Below are 23,557 nucleotides of genomic sequence, written 5' to 3'. Positions count from 1 at the left end.
AAAGTGTTACCAATAATAGTGTCAACAATAAAACACTGATAAACTAAACTGATAACTAAACAATCTCCCTCTAGCTCTTCTTTGCTGGGTTCTTATCTGATGCCTATGAATGTGGCAAATTGTCAAAGAAGTGATGATCTTAAAGGGGTAAAATCATCTGATCAACTGAGGATGTGGGTGATTTTACCATAGGTGGCCGGCGTCATGAGGAGATGATTCAGGCAAAAAAAAACTATTTTGACAAAAAATGCCGATTATTTTAACAGTGTGACGATATATGTTTATAATATGATCTATTTGCGTTTTCAAAACTATGATTCTTCTATCTTCAGTATGGGACTCACAATATGTAATGAGACAGAAGTCCAGCCTTGTTTTTTTTCTGTCCAATAAAATGTGAAATTACGCAGCGTGCGTGGCTGACAGCGGACGCGCGGCGCAGCGAGCAGCAGCAGCAGCAGACAGGCAGCGGAGTTGGTACGAACATCTTGGACTTCTCAAACCAAAAACACCTCGACTGCTCTTCAGCTGCTCCGGCTCCACGGATATGCCTCGGACTCGCCGCTGTTTCTCGGGGGATTTACGTTGGATTTAGCGTCCGATCACTCCGGGGGATAAGATGCCTAAATGTGAAGCAAACAGCGCAGGAGAAAGTGTGCCTTGTTCGGAGCTGAACGGGTCGTGTGCCACAACATAAAACTCGGAGCGCATCAAGGCCAGCAGCAGCAGCCTGTAGCACCAGTTAGCTCGTCGGCTAGCCTGCTAACGTTACAGGTGTTCAGGCAGCAAACAACCAAACATAACTTGTAGCTGTAGTTAGCTGGCAACAAGCTGAGCTCCCATGTCGTGACTTAACACTGAACTTAATGTGCCTATTATTATAAGCTTTCTAGCGACCGCCAAGTCGCAACTATAACACTTAGCAACATTGTTGTTAGCCGTTAGCTTCTCAGTTAGCCGCTGTTTACAGCAGCAGCGGGCTAGCCTCACTAGCCGTCAAGCTAGCGAGTTAACTTTACAGCTACATGTGCTTGTTTTTATGTTGTAGCTTATTTTTCGCTGTTTAACCCGACTCCGGACTCGCAGTATAGTTTAGTGACACTCTTCGTATTTGCGAGCAAAAAGACAGTTTTGACTTTTTTTCCACCGTGCCTGCCCCTGGACTGACCCACCCACAAGGACTCTCTATCCGGGGCCGATGCTGACAGTTCAGCCCGGATCACGGCAACGCCAGGAGCCGCTAGAGCAATGCAGCCCCAGCAGATATACGACTTCTCAAGTGACGAGAACAGTCACAAATGGAGAGGCCTCTTCGTGCAAGCTTTACGGAAGGTAACACTGTGATTACTACACTTACTAATCCCCACAAAGTCACTAAACTACCTTTCAAAACACGTTATCCCATACTAGAAATCCACTGGTGTAGGTTATCGTCACCCTGTTAAAATAATCGCCTAACTCATTTTTTCAAGTTTTGCAGGAAAGACAAAAAACTTCACCAAAAGTGTAACATATGACATTTATCGATCATTTCACTCAAAACGATGTAATAAAGGATGGCTATCGGCATAGTAAAAACACTGTGTGTTTGTTACTTAAGAGAAATAAATGACTTTTTGAACATGCCTTTGTGACTTAAGCAAGATATGGTAACACTTTATTTTGAAAATGTCTACATAAGAGTCACACAAGCCTGTCAGAAACATGACATGACAAGTATCATGAGCATTAATGTTACTTCATGTTTATGACATGCTCATGTCACTCTTATTTAGACACCTTCAAAATAAAGTGTTAACATATCTTGCTTAAGTCACAAAGGCATGTTCAAAAAATTGCCTAAGTCATAGGCCATTACCTTAAAGGGGTAAAATCACATGATCTGATCAACTGATGATGTAGGCGATTTTACCATAGGTGGCCGGCGTCATGAGGACATGATTTAGGTAATAAAAAAAAAGAAGGACTTAGGCAAGTATTTTAACAGTGTGACAATATTCAACAAAAATCACAGCCAAACAGGTGTTCATAATCATTTTATGAACATTATTATGAGCAATACCAGTTTTCATGTAACCAGCAGTGAATGTCCTCATTAGATGGATTTAATTCAAATTATTTATTTTTTGTGTTATCACTACATCATTACAGCAGTCATTTGTCAATGTTGAAACCGCTGTCCTCGTCTACTGTGGTTGTTGACGTGCCGACAGTGTGTTTATTAAATACGTCTCTTGGTCAAGTTCACCATAATTATTTTTTCTTCCCACAATGTTTTTGAAGAAGTTGACCTATTTGTACAGTACAGTGTTTTGATCTTTCAACAGAGTTTTACAGTTTTGAGGGTAAACTAATAACTTGCAGAGTGCTGCTGATATTACAAACACGTTGAATACAAGTGAATCCGTCCTGGGACTGCTGCATTGTAGCTGAAAGGCTCTGTCAAACATCATTTGACATGTGTGTGTTGCTGCCAACCTCTTTTATTTGTTCCTCATTTGGTCTTACAGCAAAGATGTCTCATCCTTCCAGAGTAGAGACGTTATGCAGCTGTTTTACAATGCTTACATGTCAAGTTTCCCTCCCTTTTTTCTCCAAAGAAATGAAACTGAATTCTCATGAACTTAATTGAAACTTTGAGTACAGGAAACATTTTAATTTTAATGTCCTTGGTCAGCAGGACTTAAACCGTATCGGTTCCTTTTTGACTGTCCCTCTCTTTCTCTTTTCTTGCATCATCTTGGTTTCTCCCTGTCATCACCAGGTTTATTTTCTGATTTCTGACCTCCCCCTGCTTCCCTCAGTCTTTGTACTCAGACATTCAAACTCATGACAGTCTGGTATCAGACTTGCAAACTAAAAACACTAAGTTATCGCAGCCATTTTTTGTTCCACTGTCAACTTTTTTGGACTTGCTGTTCTATTGTGTTATACTCAAAGCCACACTGTTTAGATACTGGAAGATGCACAAAGCTCTGCAAGCTGCTTTTCCTTTGAAATGGGTCTGTGTGTAAACCCACAAGGGCCTGTCAAGATCCTTTAACATGTTTACGTTTTCTGATGTGGTTGAAGCTCCAAACAGTCACTAATGTGTTAAAAGAGAGGCATGGACTTCTTGTGGAAAGGCTGTGTTGTTGCCTAAAGAAGAGATGGGACATCTTTTGCTAAGTTTCCATACTGTTGGGGTACCTGTGCTGTGCTTTGAGCAACAGTAAAACAAGCTAGTGATGCAATGGTACATTAGGATAGAACAGTAAAAAGTTCTGCTCACCTTAGTGACCTGTTGGAGGTTGAGTTCACCCAAACAGAAGCAACCACTTATGACGTGCACCTCGTAATTCGACCAGTTCACTGTTGATGTTTCTTCATTCATGAGGCATTCCCAAATACTTTAAAATGACAAAAAAAAAGAAACGCCAGAAACTAGGGATGCTCTGATTCTGAGCCGGTTACTGATGTTTAAAATAACAATTTATCTGATAGCTGATGCTGATACAGATCTTTTTTCTTTTTTGCTGCTGTTGTTTAATTTGTTTTTGTTGTTATTTATTCCCCCCTTTGTGAATAAGCACAAATTCAATCATACCAATTTATGAAACAACCTTTTTAATATAATCTTCTCTCACATGAAAAAGATTAGTTTTTGCTTCAAAAGACTTTTTAGCCGGCTATAAAACAATGAACTCGAGAAGAAATTATCAGTATTCCTGTGCCAAACAAAAACATTTAAATGTAGTTTTATGTAAAAGGGATTGGAAACACTAATACAACCGATCCCAAAATGTGCTTTGACACTGTGTGAAATGTAAATAAGAACAGAATGCATTACATTCAGTATTCAGAACATAAAATATTTATCTTTGGAGACTTTTCAATTTAATACATGTCGGAAAGGATTAGCAAATTATCTCATTCTGATTTATTTGCATTCAAAACAAGGTCACTAGTTTTTTTTTATAGATGTGCTTGTAGGCCTATCTTTCACCTCTTGTGTTTGTTATAAACATCACAACTTTATTGTCTCTGATCTTTTCTTTGAGATAGTGTAATACTCCAACATTTTCTTTCACTTTTTAATTTGTACAAAAAAAAAAAAAACACACAAGCGCACGGACCATGTGGAGTCATTTCAGCTGGGTATGCTAGCGACTGTTGTCAGAGTCCAACAGTAAATATCCAGCACGACATAGCGCAATTGATGCGACTCAACAGATAAACATCGGCCACTACCATCGCTGAATGTCTTATTTACGATAACAATAAAAGTCGAATATCGGGCATTACTGATGTTCAGCTGATAAATTGTTGCATCCCTATTGGAATCTGTCCATTTATCACTGTCAGACAATATTTATTGAACAAGCACTGATCTGTCAGTTGTTAAATTTGAGACTAAACTTGAACTAACATTACATGTAGTATATTTCCATAATGTACAGTGACAACAGTAGAAATGAATGTGGATTTACTTGGAAAGAAATGCTGTTTAAAATACTGCAATATTTGAGTTCCTGAAATAGATGTAGATTTGTAGATGTTACTACCTTTTTTTTCCTTTTTTTTTTTTTTTTTTTTTTTTTTTTTACTGTGCTCTGATGAAGTTGGTTAACTACCCTCTTTGTTTAGAGAGCAGCAAATCAAGTGTCTGAGATCAGTTATTGGCACACACAATCTGCTCTTCCTTCCCTTTTGTGGGCTTTTTTAACGCAACAGTGACATTCAAACAGAGAACATTTTTTGGCTGTTCATTATCAAAATCTTAATTTAAAACGGCCCTAAAGCCAGTGAGGCAGGCTGGGACTTAACCAAATGACGACATTAGGCATTAAATTTAGTAACAACAAAGTGCTTACAGAAACCTGCTGTGGAATTAGCCATGTAGCAACATCATGTTTATAAATAACAACCCTTTATCTGTCAGTTATCTGTAGAACAGTAGAGATGGTGTGATGAATCAGGTGAAACTGAGTGAGCAGGTGGTGGGCCGTGGTGCCGCGGTTTCATTGTCTCAACTTGTTACACAACTGCCGGAGGGAAAGCCTGTCAGAGATTGACGCAAGAGAGGTTTGTTATGGTTTTGACAGACTGTGACTCGCTGTTTTTCACAGCTGTCCACCCGGGGGTTTCCTTGTCAGAAGGAGCCGTGGTGGACAACACCTCCCCCGAGAATGATTTAGATTATTGTTTAGAGGAATGACTAAAGAAAACTTGTTGATGGGTAGACTCTCCTCTGAGTCGGAGCAGGGAAGCAACATTGTGATCAACCAGGGAGGTAGTTTTGGAAGTGTCACCTGCAGCTTGTGGGTAATTACTGGCAGAATTACCTCATGAAGGAGGCAAACTCATCGGCCCACAGCTTGTATTAAGTGACATTTTATAGATTTCTTTGCAGTCTGACGGAGGAAAGTGAGGGTTGAAATTGTTAGTTATATCGACATGAATCAGTTAGTTGTTGTTTCGGTCATTTAAATTAGCTGACTTCTCAGTTTTATAGAATCATAAATTGGATATTTTGGTATTTAGGACTGATGGACATCACCCTTGGCTCTGGGAATTTATGGTGTGAAGGATTACTTGATAATGAAAGCAGTTATAAGTAGCAGGCCCGACAAAGCTGAAATTCAGCCCGACTTTAAAATGAGTCATGCAACTCAATTATTGGGTAAGAAACTCAAACGGTACAGTGTATGCCTAGCTTTAGGGATGTAGGGAATCTCCAAATGCACCCGTCAGACCTTGATTTTTGAGCACCAGTTTAAGTTCATATCTCTTTTTAATGGCGGATGAATTGTTAAATCAACTACAAGAACACTAAAGAACTTATTGCTGACAATTGACTTTGTCCATTTGCAAACTAATGGATCCTCACTTCTTTCTTCTTCCCCCCTCATCCCTCTGTCTGCCAGCACTGTCTGAAAGGTGGCAATGATCTTGTTTGCATCTGGAGTTTGTTCATGCATTCGCTGCATTCACTAAACTGCGGCACATTGGAGTACCGATTCACGTTATATCAATTGATACTTGATTTTCAGAGTGATTCTAATTGAGAAGAGATTGTCTTTTGGGTTTTTTTAAAGATAATTTTTGTTGGCATTTTTCAGCTTTATTAGACGTGACAGAGAAAATGAAAGGGGGAGACATGCAGCAAAGAGACCTTGGGCCGGATTCAAACCTGGGTCATCCGCGGAAGCACCTTAGTGGTATGCGCTCTACCTGCATGTTAGCCAAATCATTAGAAACAATAACTATGCTGAAAGTTCCTCGAAAACATTTGCTGTCATTTATCGTTGTGCCTGGTGATGGACTTACAGGCAGGTTGACATAACATTTTTGTTTTTACAGTACTGAAAAATTTGAGTACCGGTTCAAATGTGAGCGGTACCCAACCCGTTTTGACACGGAGTCAAGACACGAGATCAAGCTTAGATGCACACCTTGAATGGTGCCCAGTAATGGTGTGAAGCACCGGAGACTACAAGTTGTAGATTCAAGTTGAGACCATGAACCGCAGTGTCTCCAGCGTGGACTTTTCTCTCTCTTGTTTCCTGTCATCTCTCCAGCTGTATAATGAAGGCAGAAAATACACAAAAAATATTAATAAAAAGGCTTTATATTTCCCCCATGGAATTGAATAAGTCTGTCAACAGCAAAATGGGCAATTTTAATGCTAACACACGTGCAGCTGCCTGTGTTTCTGTCTGTGTCGTTGACATTTCAGCACGGAGGAGTACAATGTTTGTCTCCTAACTGCGTCTGCGTGTCACGGCTATTCTTGATCACTGCAGCTCGTGCCCGGTGCTATGCAAGAGCGTCATTTAGCCTCCGACATGCTGGTGTTGATAATAACTGTGCATTCCCTGGGTCTGCTGTTTCACTGGCATCGAGAGAAAGGCCAGAGCTTTCGCTGGGTACAGTTTCATTCCTTTGCCATGTTGAGTTAGCACAGCACGATGCTGCGGAGTTCACAGGGATTCACGGGCCAACATTTAAAGCTGTGATTGGTCGGGTTACAAGCATGCTTTGTTGTTGTGTGTGTGTGTGTGTGTGTGTGTGTGCGTGCATGTGTGTGTTTCCTCTTTTAGCTTCTCAGCCTGAGGAGTTGGTTAAAATTCTGACTGGGTGACTTCACAACAGGCCTAAACTTACAGCTGAAGTCTTTTATTTTTTTATTTTTAGTAAGTTGGTTTTACCTCCACTTTGATCCAAGCGATCCCGAGCTGTTGTCACTTTAGAGTCCGACAGATTGACTTATTACTTCTCTACTGTATGAGTTCCAATCAAAACATCATAAAAGATACTGTTCAAGAGAACATCTAGAGCTCAAAAACTATTTATAAATATGACTTTTATAAAGTGCCTAGTACCAGAAACCGGTCTTCCCATGTCATATGTTTATCTGTGTGTCAGTTTATTTTTATCACCTCTTATCTATCTCATCTTTGATCTGTCGTCAGCTGGATAAAGAAACTTTCCCTTTAAGGAAGTGACTGACCTGGTGATCTAAACTACTCTGCTGTGAGCTAACCTTGCAGTAATATACACTAAAAGACAAAGGATTGAATATGACACTCACAATTAAATAATATTACAGTATACAGCCCTCAAATGTTTTTTTCCTTATTAGTTTTTCATTCCACTTTTTTTATGTACATGCGTACGTAGGTGCAGATGTAAACGTAGATATATTTAGGTATGTATATATGGCATAGCCCTCAAGTGTTAATTCCCACCAACCATATTATTATTTTCCTTATGCTTTTATCTTCTTATTTTTGTTATTTTTTAATATAATTTTATTAGTGTTAATGACTCACTATAAAATATTTATAAGTATGATGAACATGATATGTAAACAAATGTAAATTTCTATTAACTCCTGCAATAAAGTACATATAAAAAAATCATTTGGTGAGTTCTAGGGGTGCAACAAATGAGTATTTTGACAATTGATTAATTTGTCGATTATGACATAGATTGACCGATTTATTTATAGGGTAAAACATTTTTGTAAAAAAAAGTGTACTCCACAGCTTCTTGTACAATGCTCTTTTAAAGTTGCAGGTTGCTCAATAAATACCTTGATGGTTTAGTTGATATTTGCTGATGCAAGAGTAAAGACAAGGCCACTACAATAACAAATGAAGTTGAATGAATGAACATGCGGGAAACATTGAGGCGTGTAGCGGCCAACCTCATTCCAGCTAATTAAGCCTTTTGCACAATTCAACGTAAGTTTAGGATATTGCGACAGAATGTGGGCATTTTTCCCCCAATCAGATTTGAACCAAAGTAAAGACAGTTAATTCTAACTCATCCGAACACATCATCACAGTTCGACCTTGTTGGTCTGCAGCACATTGTCACGTCTCCTGGGTGAGTTTCGTGTGTTGATCGGACAGGATGTTCCTGGTAACAGGTTGCACTTCCTGTGCACCAGCCCCCAGGCCGTCCACACAGTCGAGCTGATTAATACACGCGTTCTCCACCCTTCCCAGAATATTGAATCAAGTCCTTGAACATCAGTTTGTCCTCAGATCGGGGTTCAGATGGAGGATGGCTGGATGCAGGCAGGCAGGGGTCACTGGGTCAGGTCAGGCTCGGGTCATGGCGAGGCCACGATGGCACGTCCACCAGCTATTGTCTTGAAGATGTGAATGTGAGCATGGCTAGCTAAATGTCAGGGGATTGTGTGTGTGTGTGTGTGTGTGTGTGTGTGTGTGTGTGTGTGTGTGTTGTGAATTTCCTTGTTGTGTACATGTCGTCTACAATATGTTTTGGCACATGTGTCTCTGTTTCTGTTTGTGTGTGTACAAAGGATTGCCTCTTTTATGTCACTTTGTCTTTGTTTGTGTCTTGCATGTCTGCACCATGCATCTTTTGTGTGTGTATGTGTGTGTTTTTTAATATGTGTGTGTGCCTGTTGTCTCGGAGTTGATCTCTGGCCTACGGTTCCCCAGACAGTCTGGTTGTAATGGCAGATGATGTCATGGCATGAATCACAAACGGTGACACATGCTCGGGTATAATAACAAGCCCCACCCCCCACCCCTCTAACACACACACACACACACACACACACACACACACACACACACACACACACACACACACACACACACACACAAAAGCCACATTACCTGCAACCTGAGCCTGATGCAGCCCCATATACACAGCCAGGAGAATAATCAATTGAATTAGAAATGTTAACCCTGTATTAACACCGTCCAGCCTCTATTATTACCTCCAACTTTTCTGTTCTTTTGCCACCAGTGCACACACAACACCTGATCCCTCTCTGTGTGTTAGAGACTTGCATGTGTTTTTTTTTACTGCAGTGCAAGCAGAGTAAAAAGGTGACCTGCATCTCTTCGTTGCACCAAGACATTGAGTTGCTACATAGATTCTTAAGTACTTTTTTTTTTTTTACGCATATATCAACTCATTGCTGTGTCAGTTTGCACGACTAATACTTTCGAGGTAATAATATCTTCTTTTGAGGTAAAAATGTCTGTGGTTCAGAGATTTGGAGAAATGCTGTGTGAACTTTTTCCACTTGAACGATCAGATTTTTCCCTCTTAACTTTCACTTATGAGCCACACAGTCTGCTCCATTGTTTTCTGTCAGATCTCATTATTTCAGTGTGTGGTGGCAGAGCATGTTCACAGTGTTATGTTTAAGAAAGTGTATGAAAATACACTAACTTAGAAAATTACATTTAACAGACCATACTGCTCTGTGTGTGGTCTGCTTTTTACACTTGTGTCTATAAATGGAGACACTTGTAAAGCTGTATTTATTTTTGTGTCATCAATTAATCTATTGATTATTTTTAGTTCTTTCATAAAATTTTCGAAAGTAATAAAAAAAATATAAACTTGTAAAGAATAATATAAAACAGAAAAAAATATCAAATTAAAGCTGCAAAAATGAGTTGATTCATCAGTTGGCAATAAATAATCTATTAACTGTTGGCTGTTTTTCAAGCAAAAACACTGATCATTTTCTGGTTTCAGCATGTCTAAAGAGAGAATTTACTTATTTTCTTTGTTTTATATTAAAAACTGAAAACTGAATATCTTCCATATTTTAAGACGTATCCTTACACTGGGTAATTGTGATGTGACATTTTTTAATATTTTCTGTCATTTTATAGTATTAGACTAAACTATGCCTGTACAATAATATATTTTTCATCAAAATCTCCATAGACAAGTGCAATATACAAATCACAGGAGGCAAAAATATGTGTAAAATGTAATTGCAAATTGTATTCTACAGATTTAAGGAAAACACTTTTTTGTTGCAAAAATCACACCATTATAATTATCAGCCCTAGACTGAATGATTAAGCAATTGAATGGGAAAATAATAATGTTTGTATTTTATTAATTTATACTTACTAAAATACTTTGCATTGTTACAGTTAAATAAAATACAACTAATGAAATATAAATAGGACTTCTATCTGTAGCTAACTTGCAGTCCTTGTCCTTGGTTGGGCTTTTAAGGGATAAAACAGTATATAAGCTATAACTAAGAATGTCTTTAATGATTAAACAATATCAAAATTGTTGTGAGCTGATCAGTTAACTATCTCATTGTTTCAGTACTAGCTCGGTGATGGTTCAGTTCTAGTGATGTTGCCCCGTGTGTAATCTTCAGTTTCTTTTCTGTGTGTGGTCGACTGTTGGCACTAAAAATGGATATTCTTCTGTTACTGTAACTCTGTGGATAAAACATCAGCCAGTTGGATTTTTTCCTGGTAGATTTTGTCTGCCTGTGAATCCTGGTTTTCCCTCTCCTGGCTTTGGCTCTGCTCCAGTCTGTGTGTAGTATGAGCCTGCTGCTGCTGCTGCCTCCTCGTACACGCACATCAATACCTCTCAGTCTGCTGCTATGATCTGCTCTCCCCCGGGGGGCTTTGCTCTGTGTGGGTAGAGAACAAGGCAGGAGGGGGCTGGAGGGCGGAGGGTGGATGGAGGAGGGAAAGGGAGAGTGAGCAAGTGAGCGCTGGGACTTCCTGAAGCCTTTCCCTTCTTAATGGAGCTGACCCATGAAACTGAACACCTTAACATGGCACCGGAGGATGTGCATGAAAGCTTTACATATAATTCAGATGCTGTTCATTTTAATATATTTGCCTATATGCAGTGGTACATTGACATTAGTATGTAATTTGGGCTGCTCAATATATGGCAAAAATCATCATCACAATTATTTTGGTCAATATCGAGATCACGATTATTTAACACGATTATGCATTTATTGAAAAAAAAAATTAATTGTCTTAAACAGGATGGATTTAGGTGGATGGAGGTGGATTGCTTGTACTTAAAATAATTTAATTGAAGAAAACGAAACAAATGAAATTGTTAAGGAAATGAATAAAATAATATATACAAGACAAAATAAGAGCATCATTGCAAAACACAATGCAGCAAAATAATTGTTCTATCTCAATTATCTTGTTCAATTATTGCCCAGTCTATATTTATGTATTTTATATTTATTGAGTTATCTCTTTTTTTTAAATTGTAAGTTGACAAATTGTTTCATCTAAAAAATGTCACAATAGCCCAAGTTGTTTGGTTTGTCATTAAAACAGTCAACTGTAACTGTAACTAAAGATACAAAATTTACAATAAGGGGGCAGTGACAATATATACCTTGAGATAATACACATGTGCACAAATAATCTCCTTTATGAGAGATTTAGGGCTGCAAATAACACATTTTTATTAACACTTGTCTCGGAACAGTATGCTGTATCGATGAATACCGAAAGTTCAGGTATCGATATGGGGACCAAAGAAGTCACATTGGTTCATCCATTAATTTGCCCACTGCCACAGCAGCTAAAACCCATACAGTCTGTGGGTGGTGAAGTCAGTATATTCATATTCGTCAGTATATTTATAATGATAAAAAATTGGAATAGTAGCAAAACCCCTCATTTAGGTAAATATTTGATGTTTTGCTTGAGAAATGACAATTACTGGATTATCAACGTTCTAATTTATTACTTGACGGATTACTTAATCATTTCAGCATGGAACGTTGCTTCATTCTACCAGAAAACAAGCCAGTTTTGCCATGCATAGTAGGTGATAATGACACTCACACAAATCCCTGGTGAATCTGTGGTCTTGAGCAGGCTTCAGTTTGTGCACCATCAAAGTGATGAGGCAGGATGTTCTGAATTCACCTGCCGTCGTGCTTCTGCAAGAAATAGTTGTTTTTCCATCCATGAGAAGAAAACTGTGTCTCTTCTCTCTGATGTTCTGAGTGCTTTTCAGATGCAGGAGTTCCCCTGCTATTTTTTTCCACTCAATAGCTTTCACTTTGCTTGTGCTTACTTCAGAGTCCGCCGCCAACTATATTAGACCATGTTGCATCCATCACCCATTAGGATCAAGTTTCAGTGGTACTGTAAATACTCTGAGTCGCAGTCATACCTGCACATGGCCCCGCTCTGCTTTCAGTCCTCGATTTAGACGTCGTCATCAAACAGAACTGACAGATTCACTGAGAGCAGCTCGGTCCCACGGCATCTTAACGTCTCATTTAAAACCAGAAATTCAGTCAGTGAAATTGCTTCTTAAATGCTTCCACATCTAGGGTTTTTTCCACTAAATAATCTACTATCTACTCTTGCATTTAGGGCTGCAACTAATAATTATTTTTTATCATCTATTAGTCTGCAGAATAGAGAAATGGAGACAATTGGCCATTAAAGTTTCTTACAAAAACTAAAATATTTACATTTGAGAAATTGGAGTTACTGAATTTTTGTCACTTTTTACAACAAAAAAACACTTAAATGATTAAGTGATTAAGTTTATCCATAAATTGGTCCATATCCCAAAGATATTCATTTTATTAGTACAGAAAATATTAACAATTGAGGAGCTGGAACTAGTTATGTTTGGGCATTTTTGGTTGAAAATTAGGAAAAGAAATCATCAAACTTGTTGCATATTAATTTTCGGTAACACTTTATATTAAGGTTAACCTATTCATCATTAATGAGTTGCTTATTAGCATGCCAATTAGTAACATATTGGCTCTTAATTAGTCATTATTAAGTACATTTTCTACTACTTGACTAATTGTAAGCAGGAAACAGTATAGGCTGTTATGTGTCGAAGTCCAATGATATAATCCAGTTGGTCACTTTCGTCCCCTTACAGTTGCATGCATTGTGTTTGAATTCACTTTCTATTTTGCTTTTATTCAAATGACATTCAGATTTGTGTATTTGTGTTGCTCTGTGTCCCATCCTGACATTGTTGGAGATAGACGACACTTGTTGGATGTGGGCCTCTCAGAAACGGGCCAACTATTCTGTGAATGGAGTCAGGGGAAACCCCCGTAGTTTCAGTGTGGTGACTCACAGCTCCTGGTGTCCTGTGGAATTTGGTCAAGTGCCTATTTGCGGTCGAGAGGATATATCTCATAACCTACTTCTCCTTTGATATATATTTTTTCCAAAGTGGAGTTTAAACTTGTGGCTTATTTATAACTGTTAGGTCTTGTGAGTGTGCATCAAAACAGAAATGACGTACAAAAACGTAAATGAGGCCAGAGCTGGGGCTTCAGATTTTCCAGCTCTTGTTTTAAGAAGCATCTGAATGTAGTTAATGAATCAGAATCCAAAACAGATCTCATTAAACAAGGGGGGGTCTTTTAAAAATCATTTGAATGACAATTTCACCTTCTAAGTCAACAAATGAAGTCAAACTTGAGACTGAGGGGACATCCTGCCTGTCGCTGCATCTCTGTTAAGTCAGAGCACAAGAATGCATGAAGCTCGGTCTGCGTTGACCTTTTAACTCTCCTCTCACATTCCTAAATCCGGGGGCAATGTTTTGTCATCATAATGCCCCACTTTACTATATGCCAGGGTAATTCCATCACTAGCATGTGAACAGGCCTGGCTTTTGTGAGCCGAGAGTAAATGTTAGGCTGTCTTTCTATCCACCTCGCTTTTTTTTCTCCCCCTCTAAGTCTGCTTTGGGTGCTATAATAGTATCTCAACTGACAACATTCCTGCAAGAGGGCACGGCCCGAATGACGACAACTTTTGGGAGGTTGGAAGGTGGGTGGGAGGGGGGTGTTCTTCTTCTTCTTCTTCCACTTGTAGACCTGATGAAGCCACACCTTCTCTGCTGTCTGCACCTAAAACCACACCTTCTGTCAGGCTGGTTCCACCCTGAGGAGTCTCAATACCCAGACAGCCCAGATGACTTCATAAATCAGCAATAGAGTCTTTTAAAATCCATTTTCACTCCTTTTTATGGAGATTATATATGTTGACAGATTTATTTTGTACCAGTGTCTTGCAGCTTAATTTCCTTGATGCAGATTTTCAATTTTTCTGTTGTGTGCTGCCAGATTTTTACAAGAAGATGCTTGTTGATTTGCGTCCTTTGGCCCAAAGTGACAAATCTTGCAGGCTTCATGTTACTGCTGAACAAGCATTTCATATGTTTCATATGTTTTCGATTGGTTTCCTACATTCCAGGCAGCCATTTTTACCCTTTTTTCCCATGCTGTAAAAAAAATTAACTTTCATACTTGAAACTTTTTTAAAGAGAAGTAATCCTCCACAATGAACATTTGGTCAGCCTCATGTTAGTACATTCTGTTCTATTACATTTTCTGTAATGTAATATTTAATGTTGGCAAGGACAGTCTTGAGAACTTTTTCGGTGGTGCATTCAGGGACACACTAACATCCAAGAGGCTTCACAGTGAGCTGCCAAAAAGCTCGGCATTAACAAATTGTGTTGATGGAAAATTAAATCTAGACCACAATGTGGAATGTGTGAATTTAGTCATTGTCTTTAAAGAATTCCACTACACATCCATTACATGTGACGTTGGATCAGGTTATGCAGGAATGGGGAGAAATGAATAAATTAAAGTTAACTTAAAAAGTAGCCAACTCTTGGATGTCAGAGCTTCCTTGATGGCAACTACAAGCATGTAATATTTAAATCAGTGCGGTGCCCGTTCAAACATGCCTATTTGGGACGGGCCAATAGCGTGGCCTCTGATATTGCTGCTTGCAATATCAGTTGCCAAACAACTTTGTACTTGACACTGCACTTCAGGCGTCCTTGGTAATACACCTGACGTTATAAAGCTGTGTCGCCTAGCAGTGCTAAAGTATTTGCTAACAGTTAGCTGTTTGGGACCAGGTTTTTTTCTGGGAACAAAAGTATTCATTCCAAAAGCTACATCTCTGGTACTTGAAATGTTTGAGTTTGCTACAATTAAAATCTCTGGTCTCTCTTTCTTAATCTGTTTGTAATGCTGGAGCTGTTCCCAGCATGCCGTTCAGCGGTGTATCCGTTAATAGGAGTTGCTGTTCAATACGCTACATATTGTATATATTACATACTTCTAATAAATAGATCCGGTAGTGCTCAAGAGCTTGCACTTGACACTGCATATCCTTGGGTCGTCTGAAAACGATATGAAGTCGATCGGATGAAAAGTTGATGAGGAAATCAAAGGACATGTGGAAGTAATAATGTGAAATTGACAAAAGAACTGTTGAAATGTTCACTGTGATGAACTGCTTAAATCGAGCAAGTTTCATGCCTCTGCAAGTTGTTTTTGCACTGAAATAAATGAAAACAGAGTTATTAATTGTATACTTTGGAAAGTTACCATACAATTATGTATAATTTGTAGTTAATGGGCTGAAACATGCAAAAACAACCAATATGACCCTGTAAGACCAAGAGAAAGGTGTTTGTCTTCAGTCATTGTCTGTACTTGTTGTCTTGACGTCATTAAATGTGACCTGAGCCTGACGGATGTGCATCATACCAGGTGTTACGATCGGTTTTACGTATTACATAGTTTCGTCATGTGAATGGTGCAAGAGAAAGTATTTTTCCTTCTCTTTGCGAAACCAAACTCGAACCCAAAAAAATTTCACAAGTTTTGAAGTTGGAGGATGCTCTTTCAACCATCTTGCTGTATGTTTGACTCATCTCTTTATACTTTTGTCTCCGACATTCAGGTACAGAAGCAGGTCCACCCAAACCTCATGGCGAAGGAGGATGCCCTGCAGCACATCGAGGAGCTGATCCTGCAGCTGCTCAACATGCTGTGTGTGGCCCAGCCTCGCTCCGTGCAGGACGTAGAGGTAAGGCATTCGACAGAGCATCTAAATATAAATTCACAATATGTTGTAAATTGTCAAAATGAAGTTAGGAAACGCATGCTACCACAGCTACATTCCACATAACTAATTGAAGACTTGCAGCTTTCAATCATCTTAATGCTTCTAAATTTATCAAGTGTTAAGAGAGTCATTTTCTTCTTTTCCAGGAACGCGTCCAGAAAACCTTTCCCCACCCGATAGATAAGTGGGCAATTGCTGACGCCCAGTCAGCTATTGAGAAACGCAAGAGGAGAAACCCCTTACTTCTCCCTGTGGACAAGATCCACCCACTGCTTAAGGTAAAGGGTCTCTTCATAAATCACATAAAGCTTTACACTCCCCAAATATTTTTTTAATAGCAACATGGGAAGAATTATACTTCAAGATTGTAATTTAGTCTTAGCAAAGTATTTCGGTACAAAGGCATGTTTCTCAGTGTATTACCTTCAGTGGATGGCGGTCGGCACACCCCAGTTTGGAGAAGCAGCCAGGATCACCATCAGGGAAGCTGAGCAATGAACTACTGTGGATGGGGGGCAGCAGCTAAACTTAACCCACTGACGCCTAAAACTTCCTGTAAAACCTCTGGGCAATTTTAAAATCAGCCCCTAAAACCTGAAGTTTTTCTGGAAATTCAACACAAGTGTCAACGCTTCTACTAAATAATAGATTTTTCAGCCTCTGTAGCTGATAGAAATGAAATTCAAAAAGTATTTGAGAGCTTATACAAATACTACAAAACTACGTATCCGCTTTCCAGGCTTCAATGGGTTATTTTGGTCATATAAAAAATTCAATATCAGTTGAAGTGTATGCTATAATTAGAATATTTTTGCCCCTTAACCACGCTGTCAGGCATCTTTTCCAATTGGGAACTGAAGCCTTTATCTATGCTCTCTTCAAAGCCACCAGACTCCTTTTGCTTAAAACATTAATTTAGCCTTGCTGAGCATGGGAGTTGCTGATCTACTGTTGCCTCGATCGGTTAGTTTTTTTATTGTGTGACTTTGGTGAATCCGAACTCAACCTGTACAACACCAAAGTCACACAATAAGTGACTAACTGATCAAGGCGGTGGTAGAAGAGCAGCTTCCATGTTCTGCCATGTAAAATGAATGTTTTGTCAAAGAAGTCTGGTGGCTTTGAAGAGAGCATAAATAAAGGCTTCAGTTCTACCCAGCATAAACTCAAACAGGTCTGTCTAACAGCAAGATTAAGTGGTGAAAATATTCTAAATATTGTGTACTCTAAAACTGTCTTTTTTTGGGATGGCTATAATACATTTTGCTGCTGCCTCCATCTACAGCAGTACATTGCTAAGCTGCTGTACTGGTATTCCTGCCTGCCTCCTTAAAGTGGGGGCGTGCTGACCTCCATCTAAAGTTGGTAGCGTTGCTGACTGTAAATAAGGACCTCATGCAACCCCATTTAAAAAAAAAAATCTGAACTATCCCTTTAACAAATGCTGAACAGTAGCAGTGTTCTTATTCTCATAAGACGTAGTCGACGCTGATGCCAGAAAATCAGGGCAGTTGCTGGGAAATATTTGTAATCCAATTAAGCTTACTGTTTTGACAGCTTGGTTCAGACTAATTGAATCGCCCTGAACTGATCTGGTCCTTCATGCAGGTATAGACGGACACTAAGAATAATTTTGAACTGATGTTTAACCCATGTGCATTATTATTTCAACAGGAGGTTTTGGGCTATAAAGTGGACTACCATGTTTCCCTGTACATCGTGGCCGTGCTTGAATACATATCGGCAGACATACTGAAACTGGCGGGCAATTATGTCGGCAACATTCGTCATTATGAAATCAGCCAGCAGGACATCAAGGTCTCCATGTGTGCAGACAAGGTGAGAATTTGTGAGAAGAAAAGAAAAGTGACACTCATGAAACACCGTGAAGGACAACTGCTTTGACTCTGGCTGACTGCTCCTTCCTGCTGTTTGTTTCCAGGTGTTGATGGACATGTTTGACCAAGAGGAGGACATCGGCTTGATGTCTCAGTGCACAGAGGAGCCGTCGTCCTCTGGGGAGCTCACGTACGACGACCTGGTGAGGCTTGAAATCGCAGAGGAGCGGCAGTACCTGCGAGAGCTCGACCTCATCATCAAAGTGTTCCGCCAACACTTCTTGTCCAACCCAAAAATCTTCACGCCTCAGGTGACGAACAGTTAATTAAAAAGCTGTCAAAATTGCGACATGTTTCATTTCTCATAGGAGTTTGATCAAAGGAGCAATTGTTTCATATCTGTCACTTATCTATTCATGCTAATGTTATCATGACACCTAGAATACAAAGCAAGCTCTAATCATTACCATGCTATTTTCACACACAATTTTCCCATGTCTGCCTTCACAAATGTCCAAATTATCCATGCCATGGGCACCAACAAACCCCCATAATGTCACAGAGGCTGGCTTTTTAAATTTTTTTACTGGTAACAACCATTTGTAGCACCAGCGACAAACTACGACAACAGTTTTCTGAAGCATTTCAGAGCACACAGTCGTGTTGATCAAATCTTCCAAACAGCTGTTTTTTTTAGCATTTCAAAACTTTCCAAGCCTTTTGCTGACCCTGTCCCAACTTTTGTGGAACCTGTTGCAGGCCTTCACAATAATCAATTAAGTATTATCAATTTGAACAATAAATATACTGTGAACTCAAAATAAGAAAATGCAGGCACTCTGGTGGATTGGTGGAAAAGTTAAAAACCCTTTATTTTAACATGGGTTACATATAAAAAACACCAACGCGTGTCGGCTTGCGCCTTCCTCAGGGTGTATGGAGACAAGAGACAAAAGCACATTCAATTATAGGGGGATTTAGTTCAGCTGTGGCTCCTCAGGTCTATGCAGTGCTCCTCCAGGCCTACAGGAGGCCCCGGCAGAAGCACCAAGATTTACTACTTCCTGAACAATCAGACAATACCACTTGACTATTATTAGGATAAAAAAGTGTAGCAGTATAACATAAATCATGGGTGACAAAATGGAAACCCTACAAATAAGTATCCAACTCAATATATGGAGGAAAAATCTCCCCTCCCCATAACAAAACATAACAATAAACCAAAAACTGGCCTAAAAAGTAATGACACAGAACAGAAGAGCAATATACATATAAATGCAAATATAACAAAATAAATATACTGTCATTGTACTGTTTGCAATTGAACATGTGCACACAAAAAAAAGATTCTCAGGGTTGTAGCAGCAGGGCTAAGCAGTAGTGCTGCACTGCTGTTAAATGCCTACAGGGGAATCATTGTGTGGATAAACTGGGTTGTTATCAACTCTTTGACAACTTGATAAAGGAGAGCACATCAGAAAACAACAAGGACTAACAACAACTTTTTTTTAAACTTATTACAGCTACTCACAGCAGCTCAACGCTGTTTATAACACATTGTGCATCACAGGACTGGTAGTATACTACATGAGAAACTGCATGTTGTGTATTGAAAGAGTGCAAAATAAAGGCTGCTCAAAAATAGGTTTGAAAATGCATCAAAAGATGCAGTGTTATAGTGAAAGGTACAAACACGTCTTGTGGTGCATACAGTAGCGGTTGCCAGCTTACCGTAAAACCAGCTTATAAACAACAAGTTAAGTTTCCAGCTAACTGTAAAACTAATTACAAAGCATTTCCAGCGAAATCCAGCATAAGAACATTTAAAGATTAAAACTGAAACTCTGTAATCCGCTAACTGCTAATCAGCACCAGGAAGCACTTTGAAACACCCAAACAGATTTTAAAACATTGATTTATGTTATTAAACCTTAAGAAGAGACAGTATGATATATTTTCTTTCCCTTCCTTCCTTCCTTCCTCTTTCTCTTTTAAGTAATTTCACTATTTGTGTCTCCACACTGCAGACAGAACAAAGAGAAGGCATTAGTTTTTCTGATTGATGACTGGACAGTCAGAATCATCTTGTATGCAGAAGGTCACACGCTAAAGACTTGGAACAGCCGATATGTCAATGCCTGATATAAAAAAAAAAAAAAAAAAAGTTCTAACAATTTGGTGTCATCTCCTGAGGCACCGCCCATGCTCTCCGACCCCTCCAGACACGCATAACTGTCCAAGAGGTTTAACCAAAGAAACAAATTGCTAATTACATTGTGCCTAATATGGTGCTCCGAATTGTCTGAAAAAGAAAAGAAAAAGTATGAGTAAGCGTAAGGAGTTGAACAGTGGGACTATGGGTTGAGAAGAAGTGAATGGAAAGTTGAGTTTAATGGGTCGCTGTGGCTTTGCATATTTTGGGTTGGGTAATTTGTGGTATCATTTGGGTGAGGAGGATAAACCTTTGTGAGGCCCAGTGGAATGCAGAACATGTAATTATGTTGAGACAGGAACAACATCTGCAGCCCTCGCCAAAAGAACCTCAATTATGTCTGTTGAAACGCAGCATAATCTGAAATTACTCGGGAGATGTCAAGAAAGTGTTACGGTCAAATAATGACAGGACGGAACTTCTATAAAGAATTTAGCAGTCGATAATCACTCTGTGCTGTTTTAGGGCTCTCGTCTGCTTGACTAATGATTTCCTCGGGCAAATTGAGCCTGTTATTGTTATTGTTTGGAGCATTCTCATTCTCACCACTTTTTTTTTTTTTTTAGCTTTTGTTTATCTAAAGGAGGAAGGGCTAGAATGGGTGCTCTTTCAGCAACACTCTGCCACATGCTGGCACGGTTAAACATCTTCAGCGTGTTTACATGCAATTATGTAACCTGGTTATTGACAGTTTCCGGTGGTAGGATTCTTAAACGTCATTTAAAGAAAACACTTTGATCAGTGTAAGTCTGACTTTGACATAGATAAAGCAGCATTTATATTTACTTTGGGGCAAATTGGTTTTTAAAAGTAAGCCAGATTTGTTATAAGTAGCTCCTGTTTGCGGTGTCGCCAGTGTAGATATATACAGGCCACTATCAATGGTTTACTTTCATACAGAAGAAAATTTTAAAATGTGATCATTCTCAGATAAGCCCTGGAGTTGTAGGATTATGGATTTTATTCACCTTGAATATTTGAGGCCGTCATATCGCCAAGTATTTGCAGGAAAATAACTTCAGTGAAGCGAGATTTAGGCAACCATGTATGTGTTTGACTTACAGTGTTATGGTGGGATGAAAGAATCCAAAACTAGAATGGCGCTACAATGCCCCATGGTGCATTCAAGTGCTCCTCAAGCCGTTTCAAGCCACAATATTTACATCTCTGTGACGTTTCGCCTTCATAATGAAGAGGTGTAATGGGGGCAACGAGTGATCCCGGCTCTGTACCACCTTTGGAGGTAGTAACGGAGGCCATAAATTGGTGAGACTGTTGGAGGCGGGATCAATGTGCAAGATGGAAAATATGTGAAATACGTTATTTGTGCGACCAAGAAAGGAAGTGGAGCATATCATTGAGTCCGACAGTCATCGAATCATGTTCCGCAAATTGCAGAACAACTTTGCTTGAGTATGTAGAATCTCTTCTAGTATTTCAGTTATATTAATAGATCAAAAGTGCAGAGCCGAGAAATGTATTTCCAACTTTCCAAGTTGTTGTTCCGATTTTTGCAGGGGTTGTTCATGTTAATTGTCCCAGTCGGTAACCATTTTTCCAGTTAATCTGACACCACCTGAATGCAGCACCAATATCATATCTTGCAATGTTAACAAAAGTGAAAAGCATATTTGTGTTTCCACCTTTTGATTCGGATACTTTCCAAAATTACAGGTTCTTCCTTTGCTCATGCTACACCTTTTTATCAAGTTTTATGAAAATCAGGCCAGTAGATTTTCTATAATCCTGCTGACAAACAGACAGACAAAATGAAATTATGACCCCCTCGGAAGAGGTAATAATTCAATTAAAAGTTAGACTCAAACTGAAACATAAATGAGTATAAATAAGTCAGTTTTCGCTACACTGTCAGTCTAAATGGTTCAACCATGAAATAAGACACTCTGTCAAAGTCACTGTTAAAACCTGGCATGTACATTACTCCCAATGCAACTAAAGCAAATGTTTGTAAACAGACTTTGATGTGTAAAATCAGTAGAGTTCCCCTTTTAGAAGTAGGAGGAGGTAAATAAGGTAATTAGTCCCTCTCTCCACAGCAGACTTTCATAGCTGGTTTCAAGGATTCAATCCAGCAACCATCTAACCTTTAATTAACTCTGCTCTTGTTGTCTTGTTGCGCAGGATGTGGAGGTGATCTTCAGTAACATCCTGGACATCCACGAGCTGACGGTGAAGCTGCTGGGACTGATCGAGGACGCTGTGGAGATGACAGCTGATGGCAGCCCTCATCCGCTGGTGGGCAGCTGCTTTGAAGATCTAGCAGAGGTATGAAGCTTCTCTGACCTGAAAACCCTCTTGTTCAAGATGTGTAATGCCAAATTACTTTATCCAAATATGAATTGCCAAGTATATACAATTAACAGAAATATATTCTAATAGTAAAGTGCAAAGAAATGCCGACAAGGGGTGTAAACGATACACAGACGCTTGGTTTCCACAGGTTGACGTTGTATTTGTAATAGTAAAAAAAAAGAGTTAAGAGTAACATTAAAAAAACATCTTTGTCAGGTGGTATTTGATACATGGCTTGCAACTGAAGAATGAAGTAAAATTGTTTTTTGGTGCATACAAAAAACAATATTAAGAGAAAACTGAAGTGAAGGCAATGTCCTGCAGTCAAGAACATACATATAGAATAGAAAATCATTATAAACTATAAAATACGATAACAAATATGCACAATATAACTGCTTTAGAATGAGAAGACTGTATAGTTTTATAGAGATGTGCAAAAGTATTGATATGGAGCATTAATTTTGTCATTTTATGCAGGAAAATCTATTTGAGTGGACTGTCCAAAACAGTTATTTCTATGAGAAACACTTTCATTTTTAAAAGTTTAAAATAGTGTAGATGGATAACTAAACAAATTAAAATGTATATTTTAGATAATATGAATGTCTCTTTTTTTTGCTAAGTAAACTTTCTTTAATTAATATAAATCGTCAGTTTCAACATAAGTACATGATAGATTAGCCAAATCTTTACTTGCAACTTTGCCAAAATACTGAGTGTAAACAGATTGAATAAACGTGCAAAAAAAAGAGGCTGCATTGCATTTACATATTGATTCAGATTTCGAATGTTATGTTATGAGTAAAGCTGTGCATCTCACATTTCTAAAGCACATCCTAGTGCCTTCCTTTAATCAAATCAAATCAAATCAAATAGCCTTTATCGTCATTATATAGGCAACTATACAACGAAATTGAAAGTGCCACTGCATAAGGTGCATAGTAAGACAATCATAACACAAAACAACATGAGTAAAAACATTTAAA

General features: G+C 38.9%; 1 protein-coding gene across 2 annotated transcripts in view; it reads left to right on the top strand.

Moving 5' to 3' along the window:
• Window positions 1–472: 472 nt before the first annotated feature.
• The window catches only part of sos2 (son of sevenless homolog 2 (Drosophila)), a 42,092-nt gene continuing 19,007 nt past the window's right edge, over window positions 473–23,557 (top strand). For both annotated transcript variants that reach the window (XM_059352956.1, XM_059352955.1), the window contains exons 1-6: window positions 473–1,332; window positions 16,038–16,163; window positions 16,349–16,480; window positions 17,877–18,041; window positions 18,145–18,351; window positions 22,398–22,541. In XM_059352956.1, the coding sequence (XP_059208939.1) occupies window positions 1,249–1,332; window positions 16,038–16,163; window positions 16,349–16,480; window positions 17,877–18,041; window positions 18,145–18,351; window positions 22,398–22,541 (858 nt within the window). In that variant the 5' untranslated portion in view covers window positions 473–1,248. The remainder of the gene's footprint in view (window positions 1,333–16,037; window positions 16,164–16,348; window positions 16,481–17,876; window positions 18,042–18,144; window positions 18,352–22,397; window positions 22,542–23,557) is intronic.

The sequence above is a fragment of the Centropristis striata genome, chromosome 16 (assembly GCF_030273125.1).
Source record: "Centropristis striata isolate RG_2023a ecotype Rhode Island chromosome 16, C.striata_1.0, whole genome shotgun sequence".
In the NCBI taxonomy this organism is placed as follows: Eukaryota; Metazoa; Chordata; class Actinopteri; order Perciformes; family Serranidae; genus Centropristis; species Centropristis striata.
Note: the sequence above shows the minus strand (reverse complement) of the source record. Positions and strands in the feature narration are given on the sequence as shown.